The sequence below is a fragment of the Sorex araneus genome, chromosome 2, assembly GCF_027595985.1.
Source record: "Sorex araneus isolate mSorAra2 chromosome 2, mSorAra2.pri, whole genome shotgun sequence".
Taxonomy (NCBI): Eukaryota; Metazoa; Chordata; class Mammalia; order Eulipotyphla; family Soricidae; genus Sorex; species Sorex araneus.
The window spans coordinates 34,332,864-34,350,826 of NC_073303.1; the positions used below are offsets into that span (position 1 = coordinate 34,332,864).

Genomic DNA, 17,963 nt, shown 5'->3' on the forward strand with positions numbered 1-17,963 from the left:
ATTTCCTGGCTAATTATTCTCAATTAATAGTATGCCTGGTAATTAGCAAGCAAAACAGAAATAAAAACAACACCAACCTAAAAGATACATCTGCCCAGCCTTATGTGTGGTTATTATCAAAAACATACAAAAATGACAAGTATTGTCAAGATATGGAGAAATTAGAAACCAAGTGCCTTGCACGTGACAGGCCCTAGTTCAATCCCGTTTGCCATTTATCAAGCGCCTCTACTCTGTCTATGTGCCACTCGTGATGGCCAGCAACTGGGGGACAGACAGGCACACAGCCAGTTTGGGGAAGGGCTCTTCCCACAAGTGGCAGCTGGGAATGACCACATGGAAAAGGCAACAGGAGACACAGAATGCCAGGCAGGAGGCGTGGTCAACAATTGGTCTTGATGTATAGTCACTGCACCGCCCCACCACGAAAGTGCCCAAGACCACCCCACAGTATCTCCACTTCATCCATCGTGGATGTTCCATCTGGTAATCTCACTTTGGTAATCAGGGCGAGGGGGCTGCTATCATTTGATACTGCCCATTTTCTCTTCTTGTTTCTCTGTATATCGTAGATGAGTGAAATCATGCAATATTTGTCCTTCTCTCCTCAAATTTCTCTTAACATGCTACCATCCAATTTTTTTCCAAGTTGCAGCCAATTATAAGATTACATCTTACAGCTGCATAATACTCCATAGTGTATATATGTTACAGCTTCCATATCCATCAATGTTGTCAGATATTTGGGTTGTCGGAATACTTCACATTCTTTAAGGAGCACTATAGGAATTCACACCCACCCGTGACTGTAAAATCACAGTTGTATTTCAAATTTCTCAAGATTCTTGTACTCAGAAGAAAGTCTGTAATATTGTAACCCTAGAGTCATTTCCTTATTGATTTTACTTTTTCAGATAAAGACAATTAACTATTGAGCGTCTCTATTTGATACTTTGATACTTCTACTATAGTATCAAAGAAGCCAATCTTTACTGTTTTGACCTTTAGCAAAAACATTAAAATCCATGGGAATTTGAAAACAAAAAACTCTGATAACAAAAAAATGAATACAGAAGCAGAGGTTAACTTAAAAACTAGAACTGAAACAGTAGAACAGTGTGTTGGGCACTTGCCTTAAATGCGGCCGACCCAGGTCTGATCCTCAGTGCCCCATCTGGTCCCCCAAGTCTCGCCAGGAGTGGTCCCTGAATACGGAGTGAGGAAGAAGCCCACTGCCAGGTATAGCCCCAAAGTAAAAAAAAAAAATCAAAACAAAAACCCAGAAAGATGAATATTTTTTTCTGACAAAGCACAAAGATGAGTGTTAGGATTTTGACAAAGCAAAGCAAAATGAATTAGGAAAACAGGTCCTTCTTCAAACATAAAACTCTCAAACTTCATACTGGAAATCTTAAGGGGGAAAAGTCAATCTGACCTTGAATACAACAGTAAAATATTTTTAAAAACCAAATGCTCTGAAAAGAGACAATGCGAAAAGTGAATGTCACATCATATAAATTCGGACATTAGGGACGTCGTCTCACAAACTCAAGAAATTATATCTTTCATCATTCCTTTCAGCAGGTGGCTGTAGTCTGCTCAGCTAGTGAGGAGCTGCAGAGATCATTCTGGGAAGCAGTATGACCTGAGGACACTTAGCACTCCCTATAACTTGAAAGGGAGCAAGATTAGCAGCACAGAAAGATAGTTTTCATTTTTGTTCTGGGGGCCAACCTGGCAGAGCTCAGAGCTATACTTGGCTCCCTATTTGGGGTCCTTCATGCAAAGAATGCATGAACAGCCTGTTGAGCGATCTCTTCTGCCCTTTCCCTATTTCTGGGGACCACACACAATTGGGGGCTACTCCCAGCTCAATGCTTCAGGGGCACTTCTGATACTTCTCTTGGGAGCCATATGCTGCTGAGGCTGGAATCTGGGCTTCCCGCATGCAAGCGTGGATTTGGGTCCACTCACCAGCCCTAGGTTTATAACAGACAGAAAGTCTCTGATTTCTGGGGGCTGGAGCTATAGCACAGCGGGTAGGGCTTTTGCCTTGCACGCAGTCGACCCGGGTTCGATTCCCAGCATCCCATATGGTCCTGCCAGGAGTGATTCCTGAGTGCATGAGCCAGGAGTAACCCCTGTGCAACGCCAGGTGTGACCTAAAAAGAAGGAAAAAAAAAAATGGTCTCTGATTTCTTTTTTTTTTTTTCTTTTTGGGTCACACCTGGCGATGCACAGGGGTTACTCCTGGCTCATGCACTCAGGAATCACTCCTGGCGGTGCTCAGGGGGCCATATGGGATGCTGGGAATCGAACCCGGGTCAACCACATGCAAGGCAAATGCCCTACCCGCTGTGTTATCGCTCCAGCCCCAGGTCTCTGATTTCTTTGGCCAAGAAATCTCATTGATACATAAAAGACTTGGGTTTTTTTGTTTGTTTTGTATGATTCTTCTTTTAAAGGTTCCTAGAGGGTCTGAGATGTAGCTCAGTGGAGAGCACATCTCTGCATATATGAGGCTCTGGGTTAAATCCCCTGCACAACCCACCCCCCTCGCCCATTCCCTATAAAAGATTCCCAGAAAAAAGAATGAAAAAGCTAGAATGAATATCCAAAGTAAAATAGGAACAGTCACAGCAGGGAGTCCTTGTATTCTGTGTCAGATCCTGATCACATTTTCACCGAGAGCTGATTATTTCTCAGAACAGGCCACTCCGCAGCACACTTGTGCCTGCCAGAAATCCTAAATCTACAGCAGATGGCTACCTTGTAGGAGGATAATTCCTCCTGCAAATTTTGCTATTTCAATGAAAAGAGCTCAATTACTGCCTTCCTATCTCCCACTGAGAACACAGCCGAACAAGAGATGAGACCCAGAGACAAGGCTTATGCAATAAAATGCCTCTAAGATTTATTTGATTTATTTGAATGAAAGGAGATACTGAGAGATGCCAACCTAAATGATACAAAGTCTGTTTTCAGTTTTAACTACTGCTCATCCAATGTAAAATAAGTTTAATAAAACCTACAATGTTTGGTCATGCCAACAATACACTATGTGAGCTTATCTATACTGGTTGACTACTATGACTCTGAAAGGTGATATATAAATAAAAAGCTCAAAAACACAAGCACCACTTGCTGGAGAGTATAGCAGGGAGAGGGCCTTGCATAACTGACCAAGTTCAATCCCATATGAATATGATCATATGATCAAAGATCAGAATGAGATATTCTATAAAGGAAGAATTCACACAGAGTATCTGAGCCACTGTAACCAGACAAACAGCAGTTTTTAACCAACAAGGGAGTTGGAGATCATTTCCCCATGGATTCTGACAAAAGGCACCACCAAGATTTTGGACTCTGGTCTTTAGACTCTAGAGGACAGATTCACAAAACTGTCCACAGATGGGTGCTATAAACTGGACCCCCACTCCAATTTTCCTGTCTCCAAAGCAACCTACCAACGGGAGCAGATACCTTGGCTGGGCATGAAAGGAGGCAATGGGAAGCAATCAGGGTTCAATCCTCGGAACCACATACAGTTCCGTAAGCCCAAACAGGAGTGATCGATCCCTCAGTGCAGAGCCAGGAGCAGGCGCTGAACACCACAAACAAAAATATACTGCATTCTTTCTTTTTTTCTTTTTTTGCTTTTTGGGTCACACCCAGCGATGCTCAGGGGTTACTCCTGGCTTTGCACTCAGGAATCACTCCTGGCAGTGCCCACAGGACCATATGGGATGATGAGAATTGAACCCGGGTTGGCCTCATGCAAGGCTAACACCCTACCCACTGTGATATTGCTCCAGCCCCAATACTGCATTTTTATGTGCCAACAATGAATTAGTTAAAAAAAAAAAGTAGGAGAATAATACCATTTACACTTTCTTTAAAAAAGATAAAATGCAGATTGGAGTGATAGTACAGTAGGTAAGGCTTGCACATGACCAAACTGGGTTCAATCCCTGGCACCATATACAGTCCCAGCCAGGAGGGATCCCTGAGCACCACCAGGTGTGGGCCCAAAACAAAAAGTTAAAATGGGGCTAGGGATTTGGCTCAACTGATGGAATATATTCCAGGTACTTATGAGGCTCTGAGCTTGGCGCTTGGCCCCGGCAATAATGGCTAACCTAGCACCACTGGGTATGGCCCCTTTTTAAAATGAAAGGACCACACAACTGGGAGTATAATTAACAAAGGAAATGAGCGTTGGGGAGATAGTTTAAAGTGGAGAAGTGCACGTTTTCCATGTGGGACCTTTCGATCTGACCCTTAGCAATGCACGGTGTTCCAGAAACCACAAGGAGTGACTCCTGAATGCTGTATTGAAGTAGCTTCTAAGAACTGCTAAAAGCAGTCCAATAAACAAAGCAAATAAACAACGAAGCAGGTGAAAGACCTACACCTGGAAAAACATTATTAAAAGAAATGAAAGATGCAGAGAAACATAAAGATATCCCATGTTCATGCAATGAACATTTTAATATTACTAAAATATTACCAAAAACAATTTACAGATTTAGGGCAATCCTATCAAAATCCCAATGTCAGGAAGAGGGAGAGGGGGATCTCAAAGGGATATTGCATATGCTTTGCATGTGGGATGACTGGGTTTGAGCCCTGGCACTGCATGGCACTCCAGAGCACTGTTGAGAGCAACCCTCAAGTGATGTGCTGTGAGGAGCTCCTGAGCACTGCTCACTGTGAGCCAACCCCACAGCCCCTAAAGAATGTTTCAAGGCATACTTCAAGAAACGTTAAAAAATATATGTGTATATGTGTGTACATATATGTATATATGTATGTATATATGTGTATATGTATATATGTAGGTGTGCTGGAGAGATAATACAGAATGTGGCTGACCCCACTTCAATACCCAGGCATTGCATATGAGCCCTCCCAGGAGTGATCTCTGAGTACAGAACCAGGAATAAGTCCTGAGCACCACCACAACATCCAAAAAACTCCAACAAGGGGAGTTGGAGAAGGCAGAGAGTAGTGGAGAGGGCACAGGGGTAGTGGAGAGGGCAGGGTGTAGCGAAGACAGCACAGGGATAGTGGAGAGGGCAAGGAGGTAGCAGAGAGGGCACAGGGATAGTGGAGAGGGCAGGGGGTAGCAGGAAAGGCTCGGAGAGGGTAGGAAGGTAGTGGGTAGGATGGACTGTGGCACAGGGATATTGCACTTTGGTTGTGGATGTGGTATGGTAACACTAAATGTTTTAAATACGTAAGATGAATGTTAAGGTGCTTGCCTTGTATGCAGCTGACCCAGTTCAATCCCCAATACTGCATTTGGTTCCTTGAGCACCACCAGGAGTGATTCCTGAACACAGAGCCAAGAATATGCCCTGAGGACTGTTCGTTGTCACCCTAGAACAAACACTTGAGATGGAGCCAGAGAGAGAGATAGGAGAAAAGGGACTTAATTTGTAGTCAACCCAAGTTTGATCCCTGGTACCACATATGATCTCTTGAGCACCACTAGGAGTGGCCCCTGACTACAGAGCCAGGAGTAGCTCCTGAGCACTGCTTGCTGTAGCCAACCTCTGCCCTCCAAAGAAAGATAAATTAAAAAATACCAGGTCAATAAGTAATTCAAAAATCTTGAGAGAAAATAAACCCACACATTTATGGTTGCTAACTTAAAACAAGAGGCCAAAAACATTGATGGAGAAAAGTCTCTTCAATAAGTGGCACTGGATGGGACAGAGAGTACAGTGGGCAGGGGGCCTGCCTTGTACATGGCTGACCGTGTTTGATCCCCAGCACCCACAGGTTCCCCCAAGCTCTGTCAGGAGTGATTCTTGAACACAGAGCCAGAAATAAGCCCTGAGCACTGCCAGGTGTGGTCCAAAACCAAAACTAAATAACGGGCACTGGAGAGCCACATGCAAATTAATAGAAATGGTGGTGGAAGAATAGCAGTGAGATAACCCATAGGGCTGGAATGCTGCAGAAGCCTGAGCTCTAACCCTAGCACCACACAGCCCCAGAAACTACGAGGAGAGATCTGTGAGCACCATCAGAAAAAAAAGAATCCTTCTATAAGTAGAAAATATAAATTGGCCCAGCGCCTATAGTAAATAGTGCAGTACTGCCTCATGAGATTAAAAACATAACCTAGGGGGGGGCAAGAGAAATAGCACTTCGGGTAAGTGCTTGCCTTATACACGGCCAACCTGGTTCAATCCCCAGCATCCCATATGCTCCCTTGAGCACCGCCAGAAGTAGTCACTGAGGACACAGTCAGGAGTAAATTCTGAGCACAGTCAGTGTGCCCCCAAAACAAACCCAAAAATATGATCTAGGGCCAGGAGAGCGCTCAACCCATTGGAGCACATCCCTTGAGTGGAGGAGACCTGGGTTTGATCCCCGGAACTGCGCGGTCCCTGGACAACAAGAGGAAGGACCCACACCACTGAGCAGGGAGCAAGCAGCCCCTGGGGGAGCCAGGTGCAGTCCCACCTCCAGCTAAATATATCTAGCTATTTTCTCATATCTATCAAAAGAACCCCACCGATTCAAAAAAAAAGGTATTTCACTCCAGCATTATTTACAACCCAAAAGCCCATCAACAGATGAGTGGATACAGCTGTCATGGTCTGTGCCCTCAGTGGAAAAACACTCAGTATTAGAAGAGGTGAAGACCTCCTGTCCTTATGGAAACCACGAGCAAATGTAAGTTAGAAGGAGAAAGTCACAGCTGGTTTCGCTTATATTTGACATATAAATAAAAGCAAGAGAACAAGGTCCAGTGACAACAAACCCTTAGACTCTGACCGTGAACTTACTGCCAAAGGAAAAAAAGAGGGCAGGGGTTAAGGGAGAGAGCAGAGGGGTAGTGGAGAGGGCAGGGGGTAGCAGAGAGGGCAGAGGGTAGCGGAGAGGGCAGAAGGCAGTGGAGAGGGCAGAGGGTAGTGGAGAGGGCAGAGGGTAGTGGAGAGGGCAGAGTAGTGGAAAGGGCGGAGGGTAGCGGAGAAGGCAGAGGGCAGTGGAGAGGGTAGCAGGGAGGGCAGGGGGTAGCAGAGAGCAGAGGGTGGCGGAGAGGACAGGGGGAGTTGGAGAAGGCAGAGGGTAGTAGAGAGGGCACAGGGATAGTGGAGAGGGCAGGGTGTAGCGAAGACAGCAAAGGGATAGTGGAGAGGGCACGGAGGTAGCAGAGAGGGCATGGGGTAGTAGAGAGAGCAGGGGGTAACAGAGAGGGCACAGGGGTAGTGGAGAGGGCATAGGGGTAGTGGAGAGGGCAGAGGGTAGTGGAGAGGGCATAGGGGTAGTGGAGAGGGCAGGGGCAGTGGAGAGAGCACAGGGGTAGTGGAGAGGGCAGGGGGTAGCAGGAAAGGCTCGGAGAGGGTAGGAGGGTAGTGGTTTGAATGGACTGTGGCACAGGGATATTGCACTTTGGTTGTGGATGTGGTATGGTAACACTATATCCCTCAAACAAAAAAACCCATATAGAAACTTATAAGTGTATACTAACACAACTTACAAAGGCATTATTTAAGAAGAAAGCCTCTAAAGACCTCCTGTTAAGTATTAAAGAGACAGGGATTTAACATAGTGCTTAAAGCACTTGCACAGGTCCAAATTCAAGCCCTGGCACCTGATGGTCAATTGAGCATGGACCCAGGATTGCCAGCTGTGACCAACAAAATCCAAAACAAATCAAAACTAAAAATTTTTAAAATTTTACATTTTGGTTTTTGGGCCACACCTATGGTATTCAACGCTTATTCCTCACTCTGCGTTCAGAAATTACTTCTGGCAGTGCTCAGGGACCATATGGGAGACCGGGAACTGAACCTGGTGGGCCACATGTAAAGCAAAAACCCTTCCTGCTGTACTACTGCTCTGGTCTCAATATGAAAATTTTTTAAAAAGAAAATCTAAAGTATTAAAAAAAAAAGTTTTTAAGTGTTTTAGGTGCTGGGTTTTTTTGTGTAACTAGTTTCAAAAAAAGATTATTACCAAAGTAGTATCACTGTATCACTGTCATCTCGTTGCTCATTGATTTGCTCGAGTGGGCACCAGTAACGTCTCCATTGTGAGACTTGTTGTTACTGTTTTTGGCATATCAAATACGCCATGGGTAACTTGCCAGGCTCCGAGGTGCGGGCGAGATACTCTTGGTAGCTTGCCGGGCTCTCCGAAAGGGACGGAAGAATCAAACCCAGGTTAGCCGCGTGCAAGGCAAACACCCTACCCTCTGTACTATCGCTCCAGCCCACCAAAGTAGTAAGGCAGAAAAAGTAAAAATGCAGAATACCCAAATTCACATCAGTAAAATACATGTCATTAATCTACTATTAGGTCCTGCAATAGTCAGTCCCAGAAAGTATTTGGGGGGCTGGAGCGATAGCCAGTGGATAGGGCATTTGAACCCGGCCAACCCGGGTTCAATTCCCAGCATCCCGTATGGGCCCCGGGCACCACCAGGACTAATACCTGAGTGCATGAGCCAGGAGTAATCCCTGTGCAATGCCGGATGTGCCCCCCCCCCCCCCCGCTCAAAAAAGAAATTTTTGGTCTACATTGCACTTTGCATTACCTCTTCCTGTTCCTATTTCTTCACCAAAGAAAGACACCAAAAGAAAAACTAGTTCCTGAGCATCGACCTGCCTGAACCCGCTCCCTGTACACCTCCAAGCAAGAAACAAATCTGACTGAGAGCCCCTTATAAAATAAGTCTAACTGTTCAAACTGAAACATTGAATGAGAGAAAAACACTATCCACAGAGCAATCATGGCTAAATGCAAGTCATTAGAAAACTGCAACTATCTCAAGACACTTCATTCAACAACCACCAATTCCTCTCTTCCAACTAATCAAATCCAAACTACCTGCAAATGGAAAGAAATGTTTTTACTAAGATATACAAACACTAAGAACCAACACTTCACCATTTCAGAGAAGCCTGCATGCATTATGAAACATTTCAATGCTTAAAAATTCTCTTGTAAAAATATTCCCTTGTACTACTCTTAAATATATAAGGTTTTGTTTCTTCTAAAATTATCAAATCTCAATAGAATTCTGTGATAGAAAGTTATTTCAAGCATTAACTCCACTAGTCAGAAGATTAGTACTGACATGACCAATGGAACTCTTTGCTTCAAACTGACTACATTCTACATATTCATGCTTGGTAGCCTTTAAAAATAATGTTTAGAATCCCATTCACAATCCTGCCTCAGAAAATCAAGTACCTCGGAATCAGCTTAACTAAGGAGATAAAGGACCTGTACATAGAAAACTACAAAGTGCTACCTCAAAAAATAAAAGAGGACACAAGGAAATAGAAACACATCCCCTGTTCATGGATTGGCAGAATTAACATTGTCAAAATGGCAATACTCCCCAAAGGATTATACAGACTCAATGTGATCCCTATAAAGATACCCATGACATTTTCAAAGAAATTGATCAAATACTCCTCAAATTCATATGGAACAATAAGCCCCCATGAAGAACTAACACAATTCTTGGGGGGTAAAAAGATGGGAGGCATCACATTCCTCAACTTCAAACTGTACTACAAAGCGGTAATAATTAAAACAGAATGGTATTGGAATAAAAACAGATCCATCGACCAATGGAATAGGGTTGAATATCCTTACACACACCCTCAAATATATGATTATTTAATCTTTGATATGGTAGCAAGATATACGAATGGAGCAAGGAAAGTCTCTTTTACAAGTGGTGCTGGCAAAACTGGACAGCTACATGCAAAAAGACGGGCTTATACTTCTATCTAACACTATGCACCAAAGTCAGACCAAAATGATTAAAGACCTCAACATCAGATCAGAATCCATAAAGTACACTGAAGAAAAGGTCGGCAAGACCATCCATGATATTGAAGCTAAAGGTATCTTCAAAAACGAAACACCACTGGCCAAGCAAGTGGAAGCAAAGATGAACAAATGAGACTATCTTAAACTAAGAAGCTTCTGCACCTCAAAAGAAACAGTGACCAGGATACAAAGACAGCCTATGGAATGGGAAAGGATACTCACCCAATACCCATCTGACAAGGAGTTAATATCAAAAATATACAAGGCACTGGTTGAACTTTACAAGAAAAAAAACATCCAATCCCACCAGAAAATGGGGGAATGAAATGAACAGAAACTTTCTGAAAGCAGAAACTCGAATGACCAAAAGACTCATGAAAACATGCTCTTCTTCACTAATCATCAGGGAGATGCAGATCAAAACAACAATGAGATATCATCTCACACCACAGAGACTGGTACACATGCAGAAGAACAAGAGCAACCAGTGCTGGCATGGATGTGGGGAGAAAGGGACTCTCCTTGCTGGTGGGAATGCCAACTGGTCCAGTCCTTTTGGAAAACAATATGGACGTTTCTTAAAAAACTAAAAATTGAAATCCCATTTGACCCAGCAATACCACTTCTGAAATATACCCTGGGGGTCCAAAAACACACAACAGAAACACCACCTGCACTCCTTTGTTCACTGTAGCACTATTCACCATAGCCAGAAGCTAAACACAACCTGAGTGCCCAAGAACAGACAAATGGATAAAGAAACAATTGGCACAACTACAGAATGGAATACTATGCAGCTGTTAGGAAAAATGAAGTCATGAAATTTGCCTGTGATGGACGTGGAGAGTATCATGCTGAGTGAAATGAGTCAAAAGGAAAGGACAGATATAGAATGACTGCATTCATTCATGGTATATGAAAATATTATACAGTAGAAGAGTAATATCCATGGCCAGGGAAAACAGGGGTTAGGAGGACTGGTTGGTCAATGGTTGGAACTAATCACAAGTATGTGTGGGGCTGAGGGTAGGTAAGATAGAGAAAAGATCACTCTGAAATAATAGCTGGGAACGATCACGCTGGACAAGATCTGAGGGTTAAAAAGTAGGTAAGGGATATTCTTGATAATCTTTCAGTATCAATATAGCAAACCACAATGTCCAAGGGGGTGGGGAGAAGATATATATATATATATATATATATAGAGAGAGAGAGAGATAGATAGATAGATAGAGAGAGAGAGAGAGAGAGAGAGAGAGAGAGAGAGAGAGAGAGAGAGAGAAGAAAAGCACCTGCCTGAGGCAGGCAGGGGGTGGCGCGGAAAGTGATGGGAGGTAACTGTGGACACTGGTGCCGGGAACTGCACCCTGGTGGAGGGATGGGTGCTGAAATATTATAGAACTGAAATCTAATCATGAACAGCTTTCGAACGGTCTATCTCACAGTGATTCAATAAAAAAAGTAAAAAAAAAAAAGTTTAGATGATCACATTTGATTCCCTAGCAGTATCAACAATACCTTGCATTTTTAATAAATGGATCCAGAAAAGGAAACTTTTAATCCAAGAGCTACTCGATGAGCTGAACTGCCTACTCGGCACACAGTGGCCCCGGCTCTCTCCCAGGCACCACCGGGCCCCCAGCACTGAAGCAAGCACTAAGCTGGGAGTAGCCCCTGAGGGCTACTGGTAACAAAAGTTCTTAAAAATTAAATTTGTTCTATTAGATGACATTATTAATGTCATCAAAACATAAAGTGTCAAAAGAGCATTTATAGAAACTACTACTATCCCAGCAATTTTTTTCTCCCACCTTATTTTTGTTGTCCAGTTTTTAATTCATCTTTTTTTTCTTTTTTTTTTTTTTGGTTTTGGGCCATATCCAGTGATGCTCAGGGGTTACTCCTGGCAGTGTATGGGGTACCATATGGTACCATATGGGGTACCACTATGTGCAAGGCAAGCACCCTACGTCTGTCAATTTCTCCAGTCTCTAATTCTTTCTTTTTTTTTTTACTTTTTGGGTCACACCCAGCAATGCACAGGGGTCACTCCTGGCTCATGCACTCAGGAATTACTCCTGGCGGTGCTCGGGGACCATATGGGATGCTGGGAATCGAACCTGGGTTGGCCGCGTGCAAGGCAAACGCCCTACCCACTGTGCTATCACTCAGCCCCTAATTAATTATTTCTTAAATATGCTTAGTATCAGTGGTTCATCCATGCAAAACTACAGATGTTGAAAATTACTACTTGGGATCAGCTGCAAGAAATATCCACAACGGAAGTATTTTTGCAATTCCTGTAATAAGATATGTGAAAGGTAAGAGCACCAAAACATAATTACCACAAATATAGAGTCTACTCACCAGTTTGATAGCTACATATTCATTGGTGTAGAGATTTTTACCTAGGGGAAAAGCAGAATATATAGGTTTTAGTGACATTAGCTCAGGGTAAGTGAAAGGAAAAAAAAAAAACCTTCAAGGGTCAACCCCAATGCTGTTTTACATAAATACATGAACCATTTCTTTATATTTATAAGTGAAACCCCAACAAAGACCATGAGACCCAGCAAAGAAAACAAAAGCAGTTTGTGGCCAGAGATATATAGTACAAGGGGTAAGGAGCTGGCCATGCTCATGGCCAACCCTGGTTCAAACCCTGGCACCACGTATAGTCCCACAAAGCACTACCAGGAGAAAGCCCTGAGCACAGTCATGTGTGGCCTCTCCTCAAACAAACAAACAAACAAACAAACAAAAAATATGAGAATTTTAGAGTTCGACATGAAAGAACAATTTACAAAGGGAAAAAGAAGCTTCTTCCCTCATACATATAAGAAGGTTTTCTTTTGGGGGTTTTGGGTCACATTCTGCAGTGCTCAGGGGTCACTCCTGGTGGAAGCCAGGGACCATGCAATGCAGCGACTGAACCTGGGGCTCCGACATGTATGTGCTGCATCCCGCCGCACTGCTGAGCCCCAACATTCCAAATTTTCATATAACAAACTATGAAGTCATGCAGCAAACCAGAATAAAGAAAACAAGCTTAGATGGTTGGGGAGAGAAGTCAGAGGGCTGGAATGCATGTCTGGCCCGGGCACACACCCTGAGGGACACGGGGGCTTGGGAGTCACTGATCCAAGCAGCGTCACATAAGCCCCTTCACACAGGAGCTCTGTGTACACTATCCTTATATCCTCATCCCACCACTCTACACCTCTGGGCCCCCAGCATTTCTCAGACAAGTGGCTGAAAACCTTTAGCCTCTATTACGAGCTGAGTTTTAACTAGCTTTACCTCCCAACTTTGTTTGAACTGCTACTGTATAGTTAGTATATGCCACTACAGCTGATCTAGAATCTGGAATTCATATTGCTTCTTATATACTTATGCTCTCTTCTTTTACGAAAGTGGGGATTAAACCACACCCAGCAATGCTCAGGAGTTACTCTTGGTCTTAAGGGTGGTAGTGCTTGAAGGAACACAGGGGTGCCAGATATCAAACAGAGGTTAGTCACATACAATGCAAGCAATTTACCTGTATGCTTTCTGGCCCCTATTTGTTCTATATTAATGAACTCTAAATCTTTTAGGGTAGGAATGTTATATATTTGTTCTCACTATGCCCTTAAAGGATCTAAGACCATATCCTGCACAGCTCCAACACCTAAAACTTTGACCTTTAAAGTGATTGGTGGAGGGTCGGAGCCCAGAGGGGCGAACTTTTGTCTTGCACACGGCTGACCTGGGTTCAATTCCCAGCATCCCATGAACCCTTCCATGAGTAATTCATGAGTGCAGAACCAGAAATAAGCCCTGAGGATCACTGGGTGTGACCCAAAAAGCCAATAAATAAATAAACACATAAATAAATGAAGTAATGGTGGGTGTGGACCCGAGAGACAGTACAGGGACAAGGTGCTTGCCATGCTTATCCTGGTTCCCTCCGCAGTACTGCAAAATGTATCCCAAGCACTGTCAGGAATGACCCCTAAACGCAGAACCAGGAGGAGTCCCTGCACATTGTCTCTTGAAAAGTTGATATGGAGGGGCTGGAGAGATAATACCAGGGTAAGATTCTTGCCTTGTACGCAGCTGACCTGGGTTCAATCCTTAGCACCCCAAGCCTTGTCAGGAGTGATCCCTGAGTGCACTGTCAGGAGCAATCCCTGAGCACTGCCAGCACTTCCCAAAAATCAAGGGGGGAAAAAAAAAAGGAACGTGATCTGGAGATATTGTAGGAAATATACTAGCTGAGTTGTCTAGTATGAATAAAGCAGTTGGCATATGGGGAGAAATAATGAAAAATAAAGACAGATTCAATATTATAAATAATCTTGAATGTTGCTTCTTTCCCTGAGGTATGCAAAAGCAATAGTCCGTAAAGGTCATATGCTAAAGCACAAGTAAGATACTGCTTTCCTTCTAAAGATTTGGTCGGAGACCAGAGAGATAGAATAGTGGGTAGGGCATTTGCCTTACAAGCAGCCAACCTGGGTTCAATCCCCAGCATCCCATATAGTCTCCTGAGCACCACCAGGAGTGATCCCTGATCATAGTGCAAGGAGTAACCCCTAAGAATCACTGGGTGTGGCCCCAAAAACAAAAAGTTAAAATAATCTGGTTTAAAAATTTTTAGAACTTGGGGCTGGAGCAATAGCACAGCGGGTAGGGTGTTTGCCTTGCACGCGGCCGACCCGGGTTCGACTCCCAGCATCCCATATGGTCCCCTGAGCACCGCCAGGAGTAATTCCTGAGTGTATGAGCCAGGAGTAACCCCTGTGCATCGCTGGGTGTGACCCAAAAAGCAAAAAAATAAATAAATAAATAAAAATAAAAATTTTTAGAACTTGAGGGGGACCAGAGAGACAGTAGAGGGTTTCAGGTGCTTGCCCTGTATGCAGCCAACCCCTATTCCATCCCCAGCATCTCCTATGGTCCCCCAGTCACTGCCAGGAGTGATCCCTGAGCACAGAGACACTAGTAAGCCCTGAGCACATCTGGGTGTGCCCCCCCAAAAAATAAACAAAACTAGGGGGCCATGCCCAGTAGTGCTCAGGAATCACTCCTAGCGTTTTTTGTTTGTTTTTTTTTTTTGCCTTTTGGGTCACACCCAGCGATGCACAGGGGTTACTCCTGGCTCATACACTCAGGAATTACTCCTGGTGGTGCTCAAGGGACCATATGGGATGCTGTGAGTCGAACCCAGGTCAGCCGCATACAAGGCAAACACCCTACCCGCTGTGCTATTGCTCCAGCCCCCTAGCTCTTTTGTTCAAGGGACACTCCTCACAGTGTTTGAGGGACTATGTGGAATGCCAGGGACAAAATTGGGGTTGGCCACATACAAGGTAACCCCAACCCTCTCTCTCCAGTCTGCCTGATTTGGGAAATACGCTTTTATAGTAAACCAAAACAGAACCTAAACAGAACAGAAACCCGGCAGAGGTTTCCAGTGAGGAACTCAAGCACTCTTGGACATGTATGACACTGGCCTCACACTCAGGGCACAGCCATTTCTTCACCTTCTTTATGTGGGCTGGGCAGTTTGGCGTCACTCTGCTGTACCAGGAACCTCCCTCTCCTCGGAGGATGAAAAGGGGAACTGCCAGGTAAAGACAGGGGAAGAGGAAGATCTTGTCAACTAACTGCTTTCCCACAGAGACTTGTACCAAGTGGCCTGCTTTTAGTTCCTTCTGCAACCCAACATCCTGACATTCCTAGTGTCTTTGATTTTTGAAATTTTTGAAGCCTATCTAGTGTGATTTATATTTTCAGTATAAACTTGCAGTATATATATACTTAAGAGTATATACTGGGCAGGTACCCATCAGTCACTTAGCTCTCCCTCGACTGCTAAATTTAATTATCTACATTCTAGATTGGAAATTTCTGTACCAATTCTCACCATCTGTCTCACTCTTCTATTACTTTTTTAGTTTCTTTTGTCCCTTATTCTCAGTACCTTTTCTAAATACATTTTATAAAACTGAGGCCGCACCAGGCAACACAAACTTCCATATGGAAAACTAGTTATGTGTAATTTTTACAAATCAAGAAGTGAATCCAGCACTTCACACATTCACACATGCAAGTTGTGTTCTACTGCTAATAAACACCCCCAACACATATATATTAAGATATATACATATATCTTTTTCATCTTAATTAAGCGAAAATTTCCTACAGACAAGAAGAATTTTCAACTTGTCCTTACATCCCTTAGCAATAAACCTGAAAAATAGTAGTTTACAGATGGTAATAGTAGTTAGCACACAAAAGTGAACCAAACTGGCTTGATACACACTTCTTTCAAAAGGGTCGTTTTTTTTTTTTATATTAAAAAAATAAAGATTGGGGCTGGAGCAATGGCACAGCGAGTAGGGCGTTTGCCTTTCACGCGGCCGATCCAGGTTCGAAACCCAGCATCCAATGTGGTCCTCCGAGCACCACCAGGAGTAATTCCTGAGTGCATGGGCCAGGAGTAACCCTGTGCATAGCCTGGTGTGACCCCAAACAAACAAACAAAAAAATGTTAAAAAAGATAAAGATCACTTGATCCCTATGGGATTTCTCAAAAAAGGTGAAACAGGGGCTGGAGCAATAGCACAGTGGGTAGGGCGTTTGCCTTGCACGCGGCTGACCCGGGTTCGATTCCCAGCATCCCATATGGTCCCCTGAGCACCGCCAGGGGTGGTTCCTGAGTGTAGAGCCAGGAGTAACCCCTGTGCATTGCCAGGTGTGACCCAAAAAGCAAAAAAAAAAAAAAAGGTGAAACAGACCTTCCTTATGACCCAGCAATTTCACTTGGCAATTATCCCCAAAAGTACAAAGTATCATTTTGGAAAGATAAATGCTTATCTTAGCTATGTTCATTGCAGCACTTAGCACAATAGCCAGAGAAGGGAAACAACCCAATGTCTGATAAAGCATAAATAATATAATGCACAATTATATATATATACATCACACTAATACGTAATGCATATATTATATATAATATACAATTATTTCTATACACAATTGAATATTATGCAACTTAAGAAAAGATAAAATCATGCCATTCATGGCAACTTCAAAAGAATTGGAGGAATATCATGTTAATCAGAGGGAGAGGAAAAATACCATGTGCGCTCAGTCATCTGGAGTATATATAAAGGGAAACAAAACAAGGGAAATCGATGGTGTCAAATATTAGCAGACCCCCAACCCGGCCGACAGCACTGAAATATGAAGTGAAACAGGGAATGGGAGTTAAGAAGGTAGAGTTGGGGGCTGGAGCGATAGCCCAATGGGTAGGGTGTTTGCCTTGCATACGCCAACCCGGGTTCGATTCCCAGCATCCCATATGGTCCTCAGAGCACCGCCAGGAGAGATTCCTGAGTGTAGAGCCAGGAGTAACCCCTGTGCATCCCCAAATGTGACCCAAAAAGAAAAAAAAAAAAAAAGGCAGAGTAGTAGTAATGGGGGACATGGGTGGAAGGTCTGTAGATACTTTAACTGTACACATTAAAACGATCAACAGAACCATAAGCAAAAGCACTTACAAATATGTGAATGAAAATATATTTTTTTAAAAAAGAATAAAGGTAGAATACATATTTCCTACATTAAAAAATTTTTAGACTATGTAAGAAATTATGAACAAATTATGAACAACTGTTATGAACAACTATGAACAAGAAATTATGAACAATACTAAATTAAAATTAAAAATTTTGGAGGTTTGAAAGCAGTAGTAAGGCACTTGCCCAGGAAACATCTGGCCAAGGTTCTATCCCTGGCACCTGATACCGTTCCCCCAATCCCTGCCAGGAATAATCATGGAGTCAAAACCAGGGGGAAGCCCTCAGCACCACTGAATGTGGCCCAAACCCGCACCCACCACCCCAGGGGAAAAAAATGTCTGGCTGTCTTGTTTTCTGTTTTAGTTTTTGGGTCACACCTGGCTCTGTGCTCAGGTGTGGTCCTGGTGGTGCAGAGGATTTGAACCAGATCACCCACATGCAAAATACATGTCTTAACTCCCATATTACCTCTCCGAGCCTACAAATACAAAGTTTTGCTGTTTCAACATGCTGTGAAACCACCAAGAGTCTAATAATATTAAGAGAAAAAGTTTCATAGTGAAAGCTGAATTTTAAAAATAT

The 17,963-nt window shown here is 43.5% G+C and overlaps 1 protein-coding gene across 5 annotated transcripts in view; it reads right to left on the reverse strand.

The window, feature by feature from the left end:
- CSNK1G1 (casein kinase 1 gamma 1) overlaps positions 1-17,963 on the reverse strand; it is a 161,413-nt gene that overhangs the window by 87,534 nt on the left and 55,916 nt on the right. For all 5 annotated transcript variants that reach the window (XM_004619619.2, XM_004619620.2, XM_004619617.2 and 2 more), the window contains one exon: positions 12,178-12,218. In XM_004619619.2, coding sequence (XP_004619676.1) covers positions 12,178-12,218 — 41 coding nt within the window. The remainder of the gene's footprint in view (positions 1-12,177; positions 12,219-17,963) is intronic.